Here is a 20,946-nt window from a genome sequence, read left to right as displayed (position 1 = left end):
ATTTCTCACGAGAGAGAGAGAGAGAGAGAGAGTCCTCATTTTCATTTTTTAAAGTTCTCTGGGAATTGTCATCAGTAGTGAAATGTTTAAAACAATTTTGTGAAAAGTAGACTATTTATTATTCATCCAGAAAAATATAATGAGGACACTTTTATTTAAACTGAATCCTTTTAATATATATTGAACGGCCAGTTTATTAGGAACACTTACCCAATAATAAGCAGCACTTCCCTTTATCCTCCGAACAGCCTCAGCATATGGAATGCTGGTCCATGCAAACTTTAGTGCATTGTGCATTTGCTTAAAAATGGATAGTGGTGAATCTCTACCATGAACAGTCTGTTGTTCCACCCTCACAGTTGCTTAATTGGGATTGAGATCCAATTAAGCAGGCTAAGAAATATGGTAAAATCACCCACATGCTGCTGGAACCATCTCTCCCCTATGCCTTATGGCTTGCACATTATCCTGCTGGAAATAAGAAGTGGATAAAGTTTGAGCATGAAAGGATGCATATGGTCAGCAGCAATGTTCAAGTAGATTATGGCATTCACCCATTGATCTATTTGTATTATGGGATTTAATGTCTGTGCTAGAAACATTCCACACACTATTACACTACCACTGCCAGCCTTACAATATTGATTATATCTCACACAATGGGTACTATACTTGGGTCTTATCAGTATGAAGCAACTGGAACCAGCATTCATTCAGTAGACCAGGTAACCCTTTTCCATCAAATGCCCTGTATCCACTGTGCCTGCTTTTTTTAGCTAACAAGAATAGGGTCTGGTGATGTTGTTTGTTGCTATATCCAAGTGTGCCAGAATTTTATGCATTGTGCATTCCAGTATATTTCCTTTGTGCATCAATGTTGTACTGCACTATCATTTGACTGATACTGACTCATCTTTTAGAATGGCCTAACATCAGTTGATCGTGGAACAATTCGTTAAACCATTCCCAATATACTTTTTTCATATTGTATTTAGTACTTGAACACCTGAGTATGGCATCAGCATCCAGAGGTGGACTGGGTCAAAAATTCTTACCTGGGAAAAACAAATAGAATGCATTGGAGGTAAGGGTGTAATACTGAAAATCACAATGGCCTCTGGCCCACTGGGGTTTCCTCCCCCGGTAAGTTTTATGGCCAGTCCACCTCTGTGAGGGTACATGATGCTTGCAGAGGCGTGTCTAGCAACAGTTCTGATATCTCACTCAGTATCATGAAATAATGCTGTTGGCCCATTCTCTCACTTTGCAAGCATATGCACATACACACAGCACATGCACACAGTGTCAGAATCTCACTAGTTGCCTAATATATATATATATATATATATATATATATATGATGTCGCTCCTGCTAGAGTAATTAATTCCTTGGATGGTGATGGGGTGTGTCTAATAAGCTGGCCACTTACTATATAAACTTGAAACCCTGTTGACAATATAAAGTTGAACTTCTGTTCCCCCCCCCCTCCACTTATTTTCTTTTTAATAGTGTAGTCCCATGATTTACATGGAAATGCTAGCTTTGGAGTAACTATTGTCAATTTATAAAAGCTGGAGCATAAAATTCTGTTATCAGATTTAAAAGCAAAAAAACAATCAAAATTAGGCTGTGTTTTGGAATGTATGGATATGCTAATTTTTGTTGTTATTTTAGTTTATGATGCAGTTTTAAATTCTCTACTTTTAATAATTTCCAGAGATAAAGGCTCAAAAGTGCTTGTGCATTGCAAAATGGGTATTAGCCGATCTGCTTCTGTGGTAATTGCATATGTCATGAAAGCTTATGATTGGAATCTTCAGAAGGCACTTCAGTTTGTTAAAAATAAGAGAAACTGTATTAAGCCAAATTCTGGATTTTTAAAGCAGTTAGAAATTTATCAAGGAATACTGGATGCCAGGTAATCATCTATTAAAAGGAAAATCTTCTGTAGGAAAAAATTATGAAATTTATGTATCTTATTGCTATTTAAGGTTATTCTAAAATCTAACTTAATAACAAATAGATGCACTGGTTGTATTTGTATACAAAAAGAAGAACTTAAAATATGGATTAGAGTGGATGATCATGTGAATTTTAGTATTCCTTCAGTATAATTTTGAATTTGGTCTGCATTATTAATGGTGTTATAATTAGAGGTACAATGTACACCAATGTACTGCTCGTGTAACGTTTTTGTGATGACCAAATCATAGAAATTAAGACAACTCCCATTTAATACACTGTTACACCATGATTATTACCTTTGTTAACTGCTTCATGTTCCAAAACTTCTGCTGGTCCCTTGGTCACATGGACTACTCCCCTAAATGTTCAGGATATCCAAGAAAGAAAGGGAAGAAAGATGACATTGTAAGGGAGCAACGGTTGATTCTGATTGGTCAATCAGAGGAACCCAGTAACCTCCAGTCTTTCCTCTAATAATATATACATTGATTTTAATTCCTTAGGGAGATGGGGGGAAACAATTATTTTTTTTTTTTTTTATTAATTTACATTCTGTTGCTAATTAGGTGCATCTATGATGCACCTGTATCTCTCCCCATATTTCTGTTAATCATCCTATCATTAAATTTTCTTAGGTATACAACTTCTCTCTCTTTTTTTTTTTTTTTTTTTTTTGATAAAATCAGAAAAGTTCAAGAAAAGGGTCAATTGTTTCAAACTTATTACTTTAAAAGCATGGTAGCATCCACAAGCATGTTTAGCTACCTCCAGTTTCAAAATATTTCCGTTTTTACATATGTACAGTGTTTGTTGACATACATTTTTCTACACCTACATGTTGTGTATAATATACCTCCTCCTGTTTCACTTAAAATATATTGCCTATTTCTGCATCCAGTTTATGTTTTAACAAATACTCATTATTCCTTTTAGAATGGTATTGTAAAAATACCATTCTAAAAGGAATGATGAAGAGGTTGAAGAAATGTACACTGAAATTGAGAGTCTTCTAGATGAGCAGAAAACCCACTACACTATTATTATGGGGGACTTCATTGCTAAGGTTGGAAAAAGGCAAAACAGCGCAGAAAGAGGAACTATAGGAAATTTTGGAATTGGTGAAAGAAATAAAAGAGGTGAAAGACTTGTGGAATTTGCAGAATCTCAAGGAATGTCAGTAATGAACACTTTTTTCAAGAAAAGGGTGAACAGAAAGTGGACATGGAAGAGTCCAAATGGATTAACAACTAATGAAATCGACTTCATCCTCACTAACAGAAGATATATTGTGAATGATGTTACCATCCTGAATAAGGTAAATGTTGGAAGTGATCACAGAATGGTAAGATGTACACTTGATATAGATGTAGGAAAGGAAAGGAAAAAACTGACTTGAGTAAATAATACAAAGGTCTTTGAAATAACAGAGGAGGAGAAAAAGCAGTATGTACTGGAAGTTAAGAACAAGTTTGAGCTTCTGCAGACTGCTCATGACCAAGATATCAATGAGGAATATTACAACTTTCTGAGCCGACCGGGCTAGCCGAGTGGGTAAAGTACCTGCCCGGCAACCCAAAGGTCGCGGGTTCGATTCCCGCCTCGGGCTTGGATCAAAGTACTGCAAAAACCTTGAGAGGTGCAATATGGCCACAGAAGCCGATGCGCCAACAACTACCAAATCAAAAAAAAAAAAAAAACAACTTTCTGAAAGTGATAAAGCCCAAGAAACCTATAGGGAAAAAGAAATCCAAAGAAAAAATTAGGCAAGAAACACTTGTTATGATGAACCAAAGGCGACAGATGAAGAGCAAGATAAACACTAACAAGGACAAAATTGAGTATACTTAGCTGTGCAAAGCCATTAGAAAGAGATTCAGAGAGAACATAAGATTTGACAAAAAAAAAGTAGAACAAGCATTAAGGGAAAACAAAGCAATTAAATCAGCAGCCATGAGTAGTAACATAGAAAGACAAATGATACTGAAACTGAAGAATAGCAATGGTGTACTTATAAATAGCAGAGAAAGCATAATTCAAATAGCAGAAGACTACTATAGAGAATTATACAAGGAGCGAGGGAATGATGCCAGCAGTGGAGAAGATGGATCGCAAATTAGTAACACATATGACATATCCGATATCCTTCCTGATGAAGTAGAACATGCATTGAAGAAAAAGCCCCGGGGAAAGGTGACGTTATTGTAGAGTTGTTAAAACTGGGAAGAAGAGGCATGGCACAAAAACTGACAAGACTCTTAACAAAATGCATAAGGAAAGGTGTGACGCCTAAGGAGTGGAATAATGCAATCAGTTTTGCTGCATAAGAAAGGAGATAAATCAGAAATTGGAAATTATAGACCAATTAGCTTGTTATTCTGCATCTACAAGATGTTCACAGTCATTACTAACAGATTAGAAAGAATAATTGATGAGAATCATCCAAAAGAGCAAGCTGCCTTTAGGACAGGATTCTCAACTATGGATCACCTTCCCGTAATATCACAGCTAATGGAGAAAGCAAATGAATATAAAACACCATTATGCCTGGTATTTGTAGATTATGAAAAGGCATTTGACTCCATACAGCATAATGCAATGTTTCGGGGAATGGAAAGACAAGGCATAGATAACCCATATATTATGATTTGGAAGAAAATATATGAGAACGCTACCTCCTTTATTAGACTAGACAAAGACAGTAGCAAATTTAAAATTGAGAAAGGAGTTCGACAAGGAGACATACCTTCGAAGCTGTTTACTGCTGCCCTGGCCGGCCGGGTGAGTAAAGTGCCTGCCTGGCAACCCAAAGGTTGCAGGTTCGAATCCTGCCTCGGGCTTGGATCAAAGTACTGCAAAAACCTTGGGAGGTGCATTATGGCCACAGAAGCCGATGCGCCAGCAACTACCAAAAAAAAAAAAAAAAAAACTGCTGCCCTTGAGGAAGCTTTCTGAAGATTGGACTGGTTGCAGCAAGGAGTCAATGTGAATGGAGAGTACCTAAACCATTTACGATTTGCAGATGACATTGTGGTCATAAGCCACAATCCTAAAGAATTAGAGGAAAATCTTAATAAGTTATTCAGAGTTAGCATTTTGGACTAAAGATGAATATGGCTAAAACAAAAGTTTTAGCCATATTCAACAAGTCATGAACAAGTATTCCACAGAAAGGGACATAATGATTGAAGGAGCAGTAATTGAAAAGGTGGAGTCATATACTTATCTGGGACAAGCTATTAGCTGTTATCATGATAAATGGCTAGATGTCAAGAAAAGAATAAATTTTGGATGGATAGCATTCAGGAAATATAGTCACATACTGAGGAGCAATAACTCAGTTTGTCTGAAACATAAAATAATGAACCAATGTATACTCCCCGCCATGACTTATGGAAGTGAAACTTGGGCACTCACCAAAAGAATGGAAGAGAAGCTGAGAACTACACAGCGAAGAAGAATGGAATGAATGATATTGGGAATCAGACTGTTAGATAAGAAGAGAAACACATGGATTAGGCAGCAAACTCAAGTAAAGGACATTGTTATCAAAACTAAAGAACTAAAATGGACTTGGGAAGGACACATAGCTCCAAAATATGATGACAGATGGACTAAGAAAATAACAGAATGGTACCCAAGAGGAGCTAGAAGAAAACCTGGAAGACAATGGCGGAGATGGATAGATGAAATTCATGAGTTTGTGGGTAGTAAATGGATGACCATTGCACAAAACAAAAAAAACTGGAAAGTTGCTGGAGAGGCCTTCATCCTGCAGTGGATTGAAAATGGCAGATGATGATGATGACACTAGCAAAGCTTTTGTGGATTTATTGGATGATTGTTTTCTACAGCAGCATGTTCAGTAGGCAACTAGAGGGAGTAATACTCTTGATCTGATTATCAGTAGTTATTCTTAATGCATTAACAATCTGCAGATAAAGGAACCACTAGGAAGTAGTAATCACAGTGTGCTGAAGTGGGATTTTGCAAACAGGTAACTACCATCAGGGGTAAAGGGAAGGGTTTTTGCTTTCATAAAGATGACTACGGAGGTCTAAGACAGTATTTAAATTCTATATGGTGGGACCAACTGATGATGTTACCAACAGCAAATTCAAAATGGGAAGCATTCAAAGAATTAATCTTGGAAGCTACTAAGCTTTCCATACCAACTAAGAAATATTGTTCAAGATTTAGTCCTAAATGGATGTCAGATGAACTAATTAGACATGTGACAGAGAAGAAAAATGCATGGGATACATATAAATTAATGGGTAACACGGAAGCCTATGATAGATAAGCTGGTCTATAACCAAGTCACAAATGAGGTTAGGTGGGCAAAGGCAGATTACGAGAAATCTTTAGCAAAGGATGCAAAAACAGCAAAGAGTTCTTTACCTATATAAACTCTAGAAGGAAAAGGGATGGATCAGATTGGTCCACTGGATATTGAAGGTTCAACTGTTGATGATCCTGCTCGGGTAGCTAACAAACTAAATGAGTATTTTGCATCTACATTCACACCTGAGCAGTTATTCAGGAGGGGAATGCCAGAGGTGAATTAAACTCTGTCAGTGAGCTAGATGATTTTGTAATAACTGAGAGAAAAGTGGAGGAGAAATTGAAGATAAACAATAGAAAGGCACCTTGGGTGGATGGGATTTATCCAGTTATATTAAAGGAGGCAGCATAGGAAGTAAGCAAACCCTTAGCCATAATTATGAGAGCTTCCTTGGACTCAGGGGAGGTCCCCATGAACTGGATATGTGAAATGTGACCCCAATTCACAAAGGAGGATCAAAGGGCGATGCAAGTAATTACAGACCTATTAGTTTAACTTCTAATTATGGAGAATGAAATGGATGAAGGTCATTTTTCCAGGAAAAGTAATGGAGGCACTGGTGAAACAATTTCACTGCTGCATCATCTAGTATTAGTATTAGTAACGGCCGCATGGTGCAAGAAAGCCTATGGCTTATGCTGCACCATCCCAAAAAAAAAATCCGAACAAAACAATGATAAAAACAAAAAAAATAAAATAAATAAAATAAAATAAAATAAATAACTAAATAATAATAATTTAAAAAAAAAACGAAAAAAAGGAAATTAAACCTATCATCCTATGTGCTTCCCTTACCCGAAAGTACTATCCAGATGACCTTTGAATTTCCCCAAACTGTCGGCCCTCTACTACCCATGAAGGCAACTTATTCCAGTAATCTAGACAAGACTTAAGTTATAGCTCGGACATAGCATGGTTTTGTTAAGGAAAAGTCTTGTCTGACCAATTTGATTGGATACTATGATGTGGTCACAAAGGAACTGGATGCAGGAAATAACTTTGTTATCATATATTTGGATCTTAGAAAGTCTATTAATACTGTTGAACATGAAAGATTGCTGCACAAATTGGAGCAGTGTGGCATTAGAGGCAAATTGCTGCTATAGATAAAGGAATGGTTGAGTGGGAGAAGACAGAGTGGTAATCAATGGACACTGCTCCTCATAGACTAATGTTATTAGTGGAGTCCCTCAGGGTTCAGTGTTGGGTCCATTGTTGTTTTCTGTATTAATGATATTGAGGATGTTATATCGTGCTTAATGTTGAAGTTTGGTCGGCAAGGTTGTTAATGACACTAATGACAGTACACTGCTGCAACAGGATCTATAAATGTTTAGCATGTGGGCTGAGAGATGAAAACTGAACTTTAACATTGACAAATATAAAGTACTGCATATGGGAAGCAGCAACCCCAGAGTAACGTATCAACTGTGTGGTATTACACTGACAGTGGTAGAGAATGAAAAGGACCTGGGGCTAATTATGCAGGTATGAAGTTTTCTGAGTAGTGCAGATGGTCTGCAAGAGTAGCTCATGGCGTCTTGTCTGTGATATACAGGAATTTTTCTAGCAGGATTAAGGAGGTGATTATCCCCTTTTGTAAGGTAATGGTCAGGCCACACCCTGTCTGGAGACTAGGCACCTGCAAGATGATCTGATTGAGGCGTATAAAGCCTTGAATGGTTTGAGCATGCTCAATGATGATGGGATTTTTCCTCTTGCTCAGAATAATCGCCCGAGAGGGCATGAATTCTAATTGACTCAAGACGGTTGTAGGATAGATGTGCGGAAGTTTGCCTTTAGCCAGCGCATGGTTGGCTGCTGTAACAAACTTCCATCTGTCGTTGTGGAAGTTGATGGTTTAAATAGATTCAAGACAAAACTAAACAAACATTTGGAACGATTGGATTGGTGAAATTAATCTTTTTATGGCACACCTGGGTAATGATGAAATTTTGTACCATGTCCACCAGGTCATCTAAAAATGGATTTTTCCAATCATCTAGTTTCGTTTTGAACCTAATTGCTCTAATTGCTGTTCCCATGTAAAAAAAACCATATATCTGATTGATTTAGATGGCCTTGTATGGCCAAATCAGTGGCTCTTTCTCTTCAAAATCTTTGATGAAGATAACCTTAAGTGGTTTCCTCCTACTTACCGATATATCCATATATCAAGTTCCCTATCAGATTTGAAGTACCTGAGTTCTAAAGCCAAATGTACTAATTTACTTTTCCTATTGTTAGAAAGTGTTTTACTTGATTGTGGAATTCTAACCTCCCAATTTTTATTTTAGTTTTCGCTATCTGTAAGAATTCTCTCACTAGAATGTTTGTGAATTCTGATACTCTTTTTAATATTCATCATTGGAAGTATGGAGGTAGAATCCATACTTGCATAGATAGTGGCAAGTGACAGCAGTTGAATGAATAAACGAGGAAGATGAAAAGTTGGTTCAGTAAGTTTGAAGTTGGACAGTAAATGGATGTTCGTGGCAAGTTTTTGGACTTGCTTGAAAGAGAGAGTGGGAATTATAGAAGCTAATTCAGAGGAACAGTGCCCATGGAAGTATCTGTAGGAAAAGCATGCAACAGAAACAATACATCTAAGAGATAGAGTGAAGAGACTGTTAGAGTTAGCATTAGCATTAGTAGAGGCATATGATGCAAGAAAGCAAGCTTATTCAGCATCAGCCAAAAAAAAAAAAAAAAAAAAAAAACCTCTCCCATTTCACCCCTCCGTTCGTTCGAAATACCTGTCCAGTTGAGCTTTAAATTTGTTTAGGCTATCAACTTCAACAACAAGTGATGGAAGTCGGTTCCACCAACCAACCACCCGCTGGCCAAAGGCAAATTTCCGCACATCTATCCGACATCCGTCCTTCCTCAATTTGAATTTATGCCCTCTGAGGTGATTATTCTGAGAAAGATGAAGAATCCCATTGGCATTGAGCATGCTCAAACCATTCAAAGCCTTATACACCTCTATCAGATCACCTCGCCGGTGCCTAGTCTCCAGACTCTGTAATTTGCAAAACTTAAGCCTTTCTTCGTAAGAGCAACCCTTTGTTCCATTTACTAATCTTGTTGCCCTTCTCTGTACCCGTTCCAGCAGCTCTACATCCTTCTTGAAATGAGGCCTCCAGACCTGTATACAGTACTCAAGATGTGGCCTAACCATTGCCTTATACAAGGGAATAATCACCTCCTTATCCCTGCTAGAAAAATTCCTGTATATCATTGACAAGACACCATGAGCTACTCTTGCAGCTCGTCTGCACTGCTCAGAGAACTTCATATCTGCCTGCACAATTACCCCCAGGTCCTTTTCATTCTCCACCACTGTCAGTGTAGTACCGCAGAGTTGATACGTTACTCTGGGGTTACTGTTTCCCATATGTAGTACTTTACATTTGTCAATGTTAAACTTCATTTGCCACCTCTCAGCCCATCTGTTCAACCTTTCCAGATCCTGTTGCAGCAGCATAGCGTCAGTAGTGTCCTTAACGACCCTGCCAACCTTTGTATCATCTGCAAACTTAGACATTAAACTTGATATCCCATCATCAATATCATTCATAAACACCGAAAACAACAATGGACCCAACACTGAACCTTGAGGAACTCCACTAATAACATTAGTCCACGTTGAGCAGTGTCCATTGATTACCACTCTCTGTCTTCTGCCACTCAACCATCCCCTTATCCATAGCAGCAATTTGCCTCCAATGCCACACTGCTCCAATTTGTGCAGCAGTCTTCCATGTGCAACAGTATTAAAAGCCTTTCTAAGATCCAAATATATAATATCAAAGTTATTCCCTGCATCCAGTTCTTTTGTGACTACATCATAGTATCCAATCAAATTGGTCAGGCAAGACCTGCCCTTAACAAAACCATGCTGCGTCTGAGCTATAACTGAATTCTTGTCTAGATGATCCTGCAATGCTTCTTTAACCAGTGCCTCCATTAATTTACCTGGAACAGAAGTTAAACTAACAGGTCTATAATTACTTGTGTCAGCCTTTGATCCTCCTTTGTGAATTGGGGTTACATTTGCACATCTCCAGTCTATGGGTACCTCCCCTGAGTCCAAAGAAGCTCTCATAATTATGGCTAGGGGTTTGCATACTTCCTTTGCTGCCTCCTTTAATATAACTGGATAGATCCCATCCACCCCAGGTGCCTTTTTTATGTTTATCCTCAACAATCTCTCCTCCACTTTCCTCTCAGTTATTACAAAATCATCCAGCTCACTGCCAATGTTTACTTTACCTACATCATTCTCCTTCCTGAATAACTCCTCATGCGTGAATGTAGATGCAAAATACTCGTTTAGATTGTTAGCCACCTGAGCAGGATCCTCAACTGTTGAACCATCAATATCCAGTGGACCAATCTGATTCATCCCTTTCCTTCTCGAGTTCAAGTATGTAAAGAACTCCTTTCTGTTTTTCTTTGCATCCTAAAGTTGAGTCGAGTTGAGTCATTAATTAACCGAACTGCCCTCTTCGGAATGGAATCTACAAGCCTGAGAGAGCTTTTTGACCGCCCCAGATGTGGGAACAATATTTCATTGTAGGGTGGATTTGCGATTTGTACAGAGTAACGCCATAGTAAGAAAAGTAACGCCGAGAGCAACAAGAGAAAACGAAGTTTTTTAGATGCAAAGGAAGCAATATTTATAATGTGCTTGTGGCAAGAGAGATTAGAAGTCAGGGTAATCACCAAAAGAGAAATATCTTCTTGCCTTGAAATTGGATTGTCAACAAAGATAAGCAAGGAGCAGAAGAATCCTTTATGACGGACTGAGTTTCAGAAGGATTGAAATCAACTAAGTTGTCTTTGCCCCACTGGAGAATTACCCGGAGATTGACATTTCAGGAATCGGTAGCGGATACTCGAGAAGTTAAAGCTGTTTGAGCCAGGCAAGGTTTCTCAAACTGGAAAGTGGAATACAATGTGCTATCATCAGCAAAACTGGGGATAGGATTTCCGGTCAATGGAAGAAGGTCATTAATATACAAGAGGAAACGAGTGGGGAAAAGAACTGAACCTTGGGGGATACCAGCATTAGTGGAGAAGTTAGAAGACAGAAAGCCATCTACCATCATCCTCAGTGAGCAGTCAGAGAGAAAACTGGATAACCAATTACAAAAAACAGTTGGCAAACCGTAAGATGGAAACTTGTTTAGAAGGCCTTTATGCCAAACACGATTGAAAGCATTTGAGATGTCAAGAGCAACTGCTTATGTTTCACTGAACTTTTCCATTGAATTTGTCCATAAATGAGTAACATAAGCTAGAATATATCCAGTAGATCGACGCTGAAGGAATCCATACTGGCGATTGTTGATCAGACGGAAGGTTTCTGGGTAGTTTAAGAGTTGGCGGTTAATTGATTTCTCCATTACTTTAGAAATAGTAGATGTAATTCCTATGATAAGATAACTGGATGAGAAGGATTTGTCACCCTTTTTAGGAACTAGCTGGACATGAGCAAATTTCCAAGCAGAAAAAAAAAAACACCTTTGGAATAAAAAAGTGAAAAAAGCTGGCAAAGAACAGGAGTAAATTCATGAGCACATGTTTTTGAGAACAAGTAGAAAAATACCATCAGGACCTGGAGCTTTCTTAGCATCAAGATTTGTCAAAATCCTTCTGACATCCTTTTGACGGAAGACCACAGGAGGCATTGAATGGAGGGTGTTCAGAACAGTGGGAGGTGATTTACCGAGATCATTAATACATGAGTTGGAAGAAAAATGGAATGCTAGCAGGCCACCTTTAGTGGCCTGCTAGCATTCCATTTTAGCATAGACTGAAGTGACAATAGAACCATCTGGTTTTGAGAGAAGTGGGAGCAGAGCTGGACAAAAGTTGCATCCACTTGCTCTGGCAAGAGACCAGAATGTTCGGCTACCATTAAGGCAAGAAGCAAGTTTTCTACTTTAGCCTGTTCACAATGTAGTTTGTGCTGATTAACTTGCTTTACAATTGTTGCGAGCTTTGGTGCAGGCAGAAATTGAAACTGAAGAATTGGAAACAAGCCAATTACGATATTCAACATTCTTCTCATGAACAGCCTTAGCACATTTATTGGAAAATCAAAGTTTAGATAAAGGACGAGATTTTAAAGTGGATTGTGGAATAAAGGATTCCATTCCTAAAAGAATAATTTCACTGACACGATCTGAGCAAACGTTGACATCAGAAGTTTTGAAACAATAATCCGACCAAGGAAAAGACGAAAAGAAATCTCGCAGGTCATCCTATTTTGCATTCTTGTAATGCCAAACAACACAAGGTTGGGAATAGCCATGAGATAAAGGCTGCATTGGAGAAGAGACAATCATCAAGTTGTGATCTGAGGTGCCTAAAAGACCACTCACTTCGACCATATACTTAGAAGGGTTGTTTGTGAGAAAAAAATCAAGTGTATTGGCTGTTTGGTTAGGATTGTCCGGTATTCTGGTAGGTAAATTTCAATCATTGGTAATTGCAAATGCCTCAGCATCTCGATCAGCTGGTTCTGTGTGACTAGAGAATGGAAGCTAGTTGGAGTTGTGAACATTAAAATCACCAAGGAAAATTACCTCACTGTTAGTAAAGTTGGACTGCAGAAAGTCAAGTTGCAAAGAGAGGAAGTCAAAGAGCTCCAAGTGATTAGTGTAGTTGGGAGAACAGTAGTGGCAACAGACGAATGACAGAATGAGGTAGAGAGATTTTAAGCCTGAGAAGATCGAAAAGAGTAGATTCCAAATTACCAAGTCTCTGACAGGGAATATTAGAACAGACATATGCACAAGTACCACCTTTGAGGAGAAAAGAATCATACAATGAATAACTTGGGCAACTGAGACGAGCAGTGGTTGAATCGACAGATAACTGAGATTCTGTCAGAAAAAGTACATGGCGCCTCCGTAGCCAGGTGGGAAGGAGCAGCAGTGCGTAGCACACGCTTCTTGATTGACCGGGGTTCGAGCCCGTCACCACCAAATATGCAGGATGCGGAAAGGTCAGGGAATGACCACTGCATATCCCGGAGCAATATGGCCTTAGTTGCTAATGCTCCTAAAAACCAGATAACAAACATAACAAACAGAAAAAGTACATGGGGTTTGGCAAACCAAGTGGAAATGGACATCATTGAGATTAGAACTGAGACCATGTATATGTGTGAAATGAACTAGGAAGTGTTTGGGAGTTTAGATCTTTTCCTAGATAAGCTTGCTCTATTACATTGAAAATTCGTGGTGTATTTAGTAGTAAGAAAAAGTGCTACATTCTGTATGAAGTAATAAAATTTTTGGATATGGCGTACACATGGTAAGAATATACCCAGATCCTTGACATATTGTGGCCTTGACTTGCATTGATAGTGTTTATTAAATTTTCTTTGTTGAAGTAAATCAAATTTAATTACTATTTTTGAGTGGATTTAAGATGGGTACTAACCATTTGCCTAAATTTTGCAGTGGACTGTATTGAGAGGCCTAACAAACAGGAATACCTTTGTGTATTTTTGTTTCTAAATGTTTGGGGATAGAGATCCCCAAACGAAGTATACAAAGTTATAACTGTGAGTTAAATGATTTTGTGATAACTGAGGAGAGAAAATGGAAGAAAAATTGTTGTGCTAAAAGTAAATAAGGCATCTGGATTGACAGAATCTACCACTTATATTAACAGAAGCAACAAAAGAGGTAAACAAACTTTTGGCCATAATTATTGGAGCAGTCCTAGACGCATGGGATTGGAGATACAGATTAGAGATGTATTAATGTCTCTCCTATTCCCCAAAGGTTAAGTGAGTAATTTATAGACTTGTAGGCTTGCCTCCTATTCAAGGTCGAATGGGGTTAGTGGTTAAATAAGTAATGCAAGTTCATCTTAACAAGAATGCAGTTATATGGCAGTTGCAACATGGATTTGTTAGGAGAAATCAATCTGATTAGTTACTATGATGCTATAACAAAGGAAATGGATGGAAAAAAAAAAGGGTTTTGAATGCAGAAAAATGATTTATGTTACTGCAAAAAAAACCAATGAATCGTCCTCAGAAATGGAGGGAACTAGTTCTCATTCTCTGTGTCTGTATCATGCAAAAAAACATCCCATATGCTAGAAAAATTTTTTTTTTTAGTTCAGTCTAGAAACAAGTTCTACAGATTCCTTTGGTAAATTTAAATCTCTTTTACCAGATCATTGAGTTCATGCTATGAAACAGTTGAGGGCTAGATTCAGTATCTCCATGTGGGTAGATGTTAGTTTCATCTTCAGAAGATTCACTTTCAGCACTCTGCTGTTGCATTCTCCAGTATAAATGGAGGGCATTAGCAGGTTATCTTCGTGTAGGCAGATGGGATATTAGAATACATAATGCCCTTCTCCCTCTTCATTAACTGAACAAAAGTAGCAGTCGTCACAGTCGTTTGTAGGTTCCTGCCAAATCATGGGAATTGCAAATGGCATAAACTTCCTTTTATCATTTTTCCACAATCTCGATGCTTCAACAGAGGTTCGAAAGATTATGTGGACCCCATTGTTTATCTTGGTCACTGAGTTTCATTCCCCAAAAATAAGTTCGGATCGTTGAAACACTTGCTTCAAGACATTTTACTCATTTTTGCCCAAGTTTGACACAATAACCTCAGAATTAAACTGAGCTCACACTGATAAACACTGCTGTGTGGAGCTGTCAAGGTCAAGAAATAAATGACCGAAGGCAGTGTTGCCAACATGTGAAGATTTAGTTTACAAATTCCCAGCATTTATTATGTGTATAACTTAATACATTCAATAATACAACTCATGACATCAGCCTAAGTGATTTGTGAAAACATATGTGATAGGAAAAAACGAATAACATCTGAAATAAGCATAAAAAGCTGAGTTAAAAGCAGCTTTAGTTTACAAACATTGAAAACAATGCAGAGTGGTGTCATTCATAATTGCATCCCTTGTAATGTTAAAACAACAGGTGGCAATGAAAATTGCATAATGAAATCTTTATTAAAAAGTCATCTTTTGAGCATCGCAACATCCATGTTTTAATGGTATATTAATTATTTTAGCAACCAAAACACTGTGAATAACAACATCTTCACTACTTGTACGGCTATATATATATATACATATATATAAAAATAATTAAATAACAAATAAGAACAAGCAGACATTTACCTAGTAAACTTTATTCACCCTAGGTACGTATGTTTTCCTTATTTATTATTTTTAACTTTTCACCATTCAAAACTCCATAAACATTCAGATTTGAATACATTTTTTTTTTATAACTTTGCTTTCTTATTCTGAACTACAGAATATATCCCAGAATGTTTTTTCAATATTTAGGCACATCCTGTATATATGTTTTTCTTCAAAAGTGCCTGATGACAAATACTAATGATTCAATAGTATAAATTAAGTAAACTTCCAGTGTGGAAATTATTGATATATGTTTATTGCACCATTATTATATATATATATATATATATAATATACACAATCCTTTATTCATGTTATATATAATAAAATTTTATATAGCATAATAATATTGATGTAGTATTAATAATATTATATATTTTTTAAAACTAATATTGTTATGCTTTGTGTATATTACACCGATGAGCCAAAACATTATGACCACTTACCTAATATGATGTTGGTCCTCCATGTGCAGCCAAAACAGCTCGTATCCGGCGAGGCATGGATGCTACAAGATTTCTAAATGTGTCTTGTGGTATCTGGTACCAACACAAAACCAGTAGATCCTTTAACTCCTGTAAGATCCATGGTTCAGACACTGCAGATTGCTGTTCCAACACAAACCACAGATGCTCAAAGGGATTGATGTCTGGGGAATTTGGAAGCCAGGGCAATATATGGAAGTCTTCCTCGTGTTCTGCAAAACAGTCTCAAACAATCCAGGCGGTGTGGCATGCCGCATTATCCTGCTGAAAGACTGCACTGCCAGAGGGGAAGACGGTTGCCATGAAAGGGTATACTTGGTTAGCAATGATGTTGGTGGAAGACTTCAGAGTGCCCAGCACATGGATGACTGGACCTGGGGTATTCCATCAGAACATCGCCCAAAGCATGATGCCACCGGCTTGTTTTCATCCCACGGTGCATCCAGGCGCCATCACTTCCCAAGGTAAACGATACACACATACCTGGCCATCCCCATGGTGCAACAGGAAACATGATTTGTCGAACCAGACGACCTTCTTCCAATCACTCAAGGTCCAGTTTCGATGCTCGCCTACCCATTGTAGGCACTGTCTCTGTGCGAACATCCATCCTAACCACTGCGAATCATGGTTATCATGGGCACTCGGAGCGGCCTGCAGCCACACAGACCCATTTTCAGCAGGGTTTGATGTACTGTGAGCTATGACACATTATTCCCACCACCAGCATTCCAATTACTGGCGAGTTGCACCGCAGTTGCCCTTCTGTTGCCACATACCATCTGGGAGAGAGCCTTCGCTCACCTCGAGCATCGATGAGATGTGGTAGTCCAACACCTTGCCAGTGGTTTGTGAGTTTCCCCTTCTCAGACCACTTTTGGTAGGTACTAACCATGGCTCACCATCCGTCGTTTCGGATGTGCTCTGACCCAGTCGTCTTACCGTTACAATTTGGCCTTTGTCAAACTTGCTTAAGTCAACTGCCTTTCCCATTTGAAGAACAAGAGTAACACTGATTAACCGAGCTGAGTATCAGGTGTTTTTTATACCATGTCCCGACCCAAACATGTGGGTCGCGACACGGTATGAAAAACAGCAGTATAAGAAACTGCAGGTGAACTATGTGCCGTAGTTCACCTGCAGTTTCTTCGATTCACATAACGACTCGCTGGTCATAATGTTTTGGCTCATTGGTGTATATTATACATGATCGACAGTTGGTAAGATTGAGAGAGGTACAGTCCTCTGAAAAATAGTTTCACTGAGCCTTGTGAGGCATTGTGCTCTCTCTTGGCACAATATATATAGATTGATGCAGTTTTATGATATTTGTTAAGAACATAAAGATCCGTTGCTATCGAAATACTGTGCTTGAACGAAACTTCTGAGAAAAAACAGTGCTTTGATGAAGATCTTTATCTTCTAATGGTTTCCAGATAATGTCTCGACATCAGTAATGACCAGAGGTGAATGGCTCTTGTAACCAATTGCCCTTCATATCATGAATCATAGTGTTGGCATGGTCACCTCTATCTTGGCATTGCCACTCGCTATTTCTCCAAACATGGGTTTGGCTACCACTGGATCCCAAACAGAAATGAGATTGATCACTAAAGACAACATGATATCATTCTTGTCCCCAAGCAGCTTTCTCCTGCAGCACTGCTGACAGCGGAGATGGGAGAAATCCCAGGTGCCGTCTGATATGAACATACCTAGCACTGCTGACAGTGATGGGATAACATCAGTGGCAGGTGAAGACAAGAATGCCATCCCACTTCTCTCAGGCATCTGCTAATCATGCTGTCTGATACAGGTGCATATGAAGATGATGTTATAATGTTTGAAAGCCGATGGATTTTAACAAATCTGTTTCTCTCACTAGTTGGTGGATCCGTCGATCCTATTCTGATGCCTCCTATTATAAGGACCCTGTAGGTACTTAGCCGCATCATGTCTCAGTATCTTACTGTACCCATTGCTGCTGCCAGCATCCAACTTTTTAGGCATCAAGTCCCACATGAATGATGATTTACCATATTGAACATCCAGCATCTGATAACCCAATGATGCTATCCCCTTTCAAAGTCCATTAGCTATATATCTTATTGCCTTTCATATGTTGAAGACATTGCACACTCTTAGATGGTAATTCACTAACTGTTTAGTTTGCCTGCTAACATTTACAAGTTTATATAGCAGGGGTGGCCATAGTGCAGCTTGCGAGCTGCTTGCGGCTCACACAGGCTTGTGGTGTGGCTCCATACGAATATATTTTGATTTTTAAATATATCAAAATTTTATATATAACACTGATTAAAGTTTAAAAATAATAACTTTATTTTTTAAATAAGCATATTTCTTGTTACAAAGTTTTTTTCAAAAACATAAAAAAGATACACAAATTTCTCAAAATTCTAATTCTGGTACAAAATATTTACATATTAGGTTTGCTTGTCGATGTTGTTCGCCTTAGCAGTTAGCTGCTGAAAGTTTGGTTGATGACTTGTTAGGTTAGTACAATAGTTTTCGACATTTTTTTAATAATGGCACCCCTACTCAATTTTCTGTCTGTTTGATTCGATTTTCCCTCTGTACACACACACACACACACACACACTGATGAGCCAAAACATTATGACCAGTGAGTCATTATGCAAATCGAAGCAACTGCAGATGAACTACGGCGTGGGTTGGGACATGGTATAAAAACACCTGATACTGAACTCAGTGTTACTCTTGTTCTTCAGATGGGAAAGGCAGCAGACTTAAGCAAGTTTGACAAAGGCCAAATGGCCAGATGACTGGGTCAGAGCATATCCAGAATGGCACGGCTGGTGGAGTGCTCACGGTCAGCCATGATTAGAACCTACTGAAAGCGGTCCGTGGAGGGAAACCCACGAACCGCCGGCAAAGTGTTGGATGACCAAGGCTCAACGATGCTCGAGGTAAGCAAAGGCTCTCCCAGATGGTGTGTGGCAACTGTAGTGCAACTCGCTGAAATTGGATTGCTGGTGAGGGCAGTAACGTGTCACAACACACACACACACACACACACACAGTACATAGAACCCTGCTAAAAATGGGGCTGTGTAGTCGCCAGCTGCTCCAAGTGCCCATGCTAACTATGGTTCACTGGTGACAGCGCCTAAATATAATATTAAAAAAAAAAGTTATATGATAGTTATTACAATAATATAGCTATAAACAAAATTGCAATTCATAATACAAATTATATATATATATATATATATATAATAATTTTATTCTTTATATAGAGGTGTTAAATCAATTATAGATCAGCACAATGTTAAAAAGATACCGTAGACCTTTTTATAATGAAATAAACATATAAATTTAAAAAAAAAATAATAAAAAATAGTAAGTTTAAGTAACTTAAACCCAAATTACATGGCACCCTGTTGAAAACCACTGTTAGTTCATACAAGCTCATTTAAATGCACATCAGTCAAAACAGACCCATACTTATATTTAATAAATTTAAGTGTTGAATACAAAGCATAAGAATAAGTTGTACCGAAAATAGAAATTAATCTCTGTGCACATTCTTTTTTTTTTTTTTTTTTTTTTGTAGGGTATTTTTGTTCTGGAACCTGCTTCCAAAACTCAATAGTCAAGCAGCTACTTCCTTGTATTTGTTTAAATTCTTCATCTTCTTAGAGCTCCAGTAGCTCCAACTCTACAGCTGCTGTATCCCCAGCAATTGGCGGTGAGACAGGACAGCCATTCTTCATAATGTCAATAAGAAAAGGATTTTCCAAAAATGTAAATGATGGTTTAAGTGCTCTTAAATCACAAAACCTATTTCTTCTGCCAGTCTGTGTAACTTGCATGCATAATCTCTAGTTATTACTTCAAATCTGAGTAGAGTTTGCAAAGTTTTATTCAAACTTGTGAAATGAGTGAAGGTTTTAGAAACCAGATCCTTTTCAAAGAGTTTGTTTGTTGTGGAAGCTGAACACACTCTGTGCTAGATCACAAATAAGTTTTCCTTGTCCTTGCAGGGATACGTTTAATGATTGTAAATGCTGAATATCTGTGAAAAATGGCATATCTATTAACCACTTGGCATCCACAAGTTGAGGGAAAGATTTCCCCTTTTCTTTGACAAATTGTTTGATTGGCTGCTTCAAGTGAAAGAACTTGGTTAGAACATAATGCTTACCCAGAGCCACTTCACTAAACAGAACTACGATACGTCGTCTGGAAACTAATCATTGTCTGTTTCTTCCATGAACGCTTTGAACTGTTGATGTGTTTTGGTACTTTAGCATATCTAGATCCTGTTGCAGCAGCGTACTGTAATTAGTGTCCTTAACAACCCTGCCAACCTTCATATCGTCTGCAAACTTGGACATTGAGCTTGATTTACCATCATCAATATCATTTACAAATACAGAAAACAACAATGGATCCAACACTGAACCCCGAGGGACTCCACTAATAACATTAGTCCATGATGAGCAGTGTCCATTGATTACCACTCTCTGTCTTCTTCCACTCAACCATCCCTTTATCCATAGCAGCAATTTGCCTCCAAGGCCACACTGCTCCAATTTGTTCAGCAGTCTTCCATGATACCTTTCGTGTTTGGGGTTTTCATAAAAAAAAAAAAAAAAAAAAAAAAAAAATGTGCAACATTATCAAAATCCTTTCTAAGATCCAAATATATGATATCAAAGTTATTCCTTGCATCCAGTTCCTTTGTGACAACATCATAGTATCCAATCAAATTGGTCAGGCAAGATGTTCCCTTAACAAAACCATGCTGTGTCCGAGCTATAACTGAAGTCTTGTTTAGAAGATCCCGCAGTGCTTCTTTAACCAGTGCCTCCATTAATTTTCCTGGAATAGAAGTTAAACTAATGGGTCTATAATTACTTGTGTTGCCCTTTGATCCTCCTTTGTGAATTGGGGTCACA

General features: G+C 38.2%; 1 protein-coding gene across 2 annotated transcripts in view; it reads left to right on the top strand.

Moving 5' to 3' along the window:
* Window positions 1-20,946, top strand: part of LOC150085821 (uncharacterized) — a 354,492-nt gene that overhangs the window by 302,024 nt on the left and 31,522 nt on the right. The window contains exon 12 of one of the 2 annotated variants that reach the window (XM_090374263.1): window positions 1,719-1,919. The exons of the other annotated variant lie outside the window; for it this stretch is intronic. Coding sequence (XP_090230389.1) covers window positions 1,719-1,919 — 201 coding nt within the window. The remainder of the gene's footprint in view (window positions 1-1,718; window positions 1,920-20,946) is intronic. 2 annotated transcript variants of the gene reach the window in all.

Source organism: Mastigoproctus giganteus, chromosome 5 (assembly GCF_048544385.1).
Source record: "Mastigoproctus giganteus isolate SK-2022 chromosome 5, ASM4854438v1, whole genome shotgun sequence".
NCBI lineage: Eukaryota > Metazoa > Arthropoda > Arachnida > Uropygi > Thelyphonidae > Mastigoproctus > Mastigoproctus giganteus.
The sequence above is the reverse complement of the archived record's forward strand: the minus strand, read 5'-3'. Positions and strand labels throughout refer to the sequence as shown.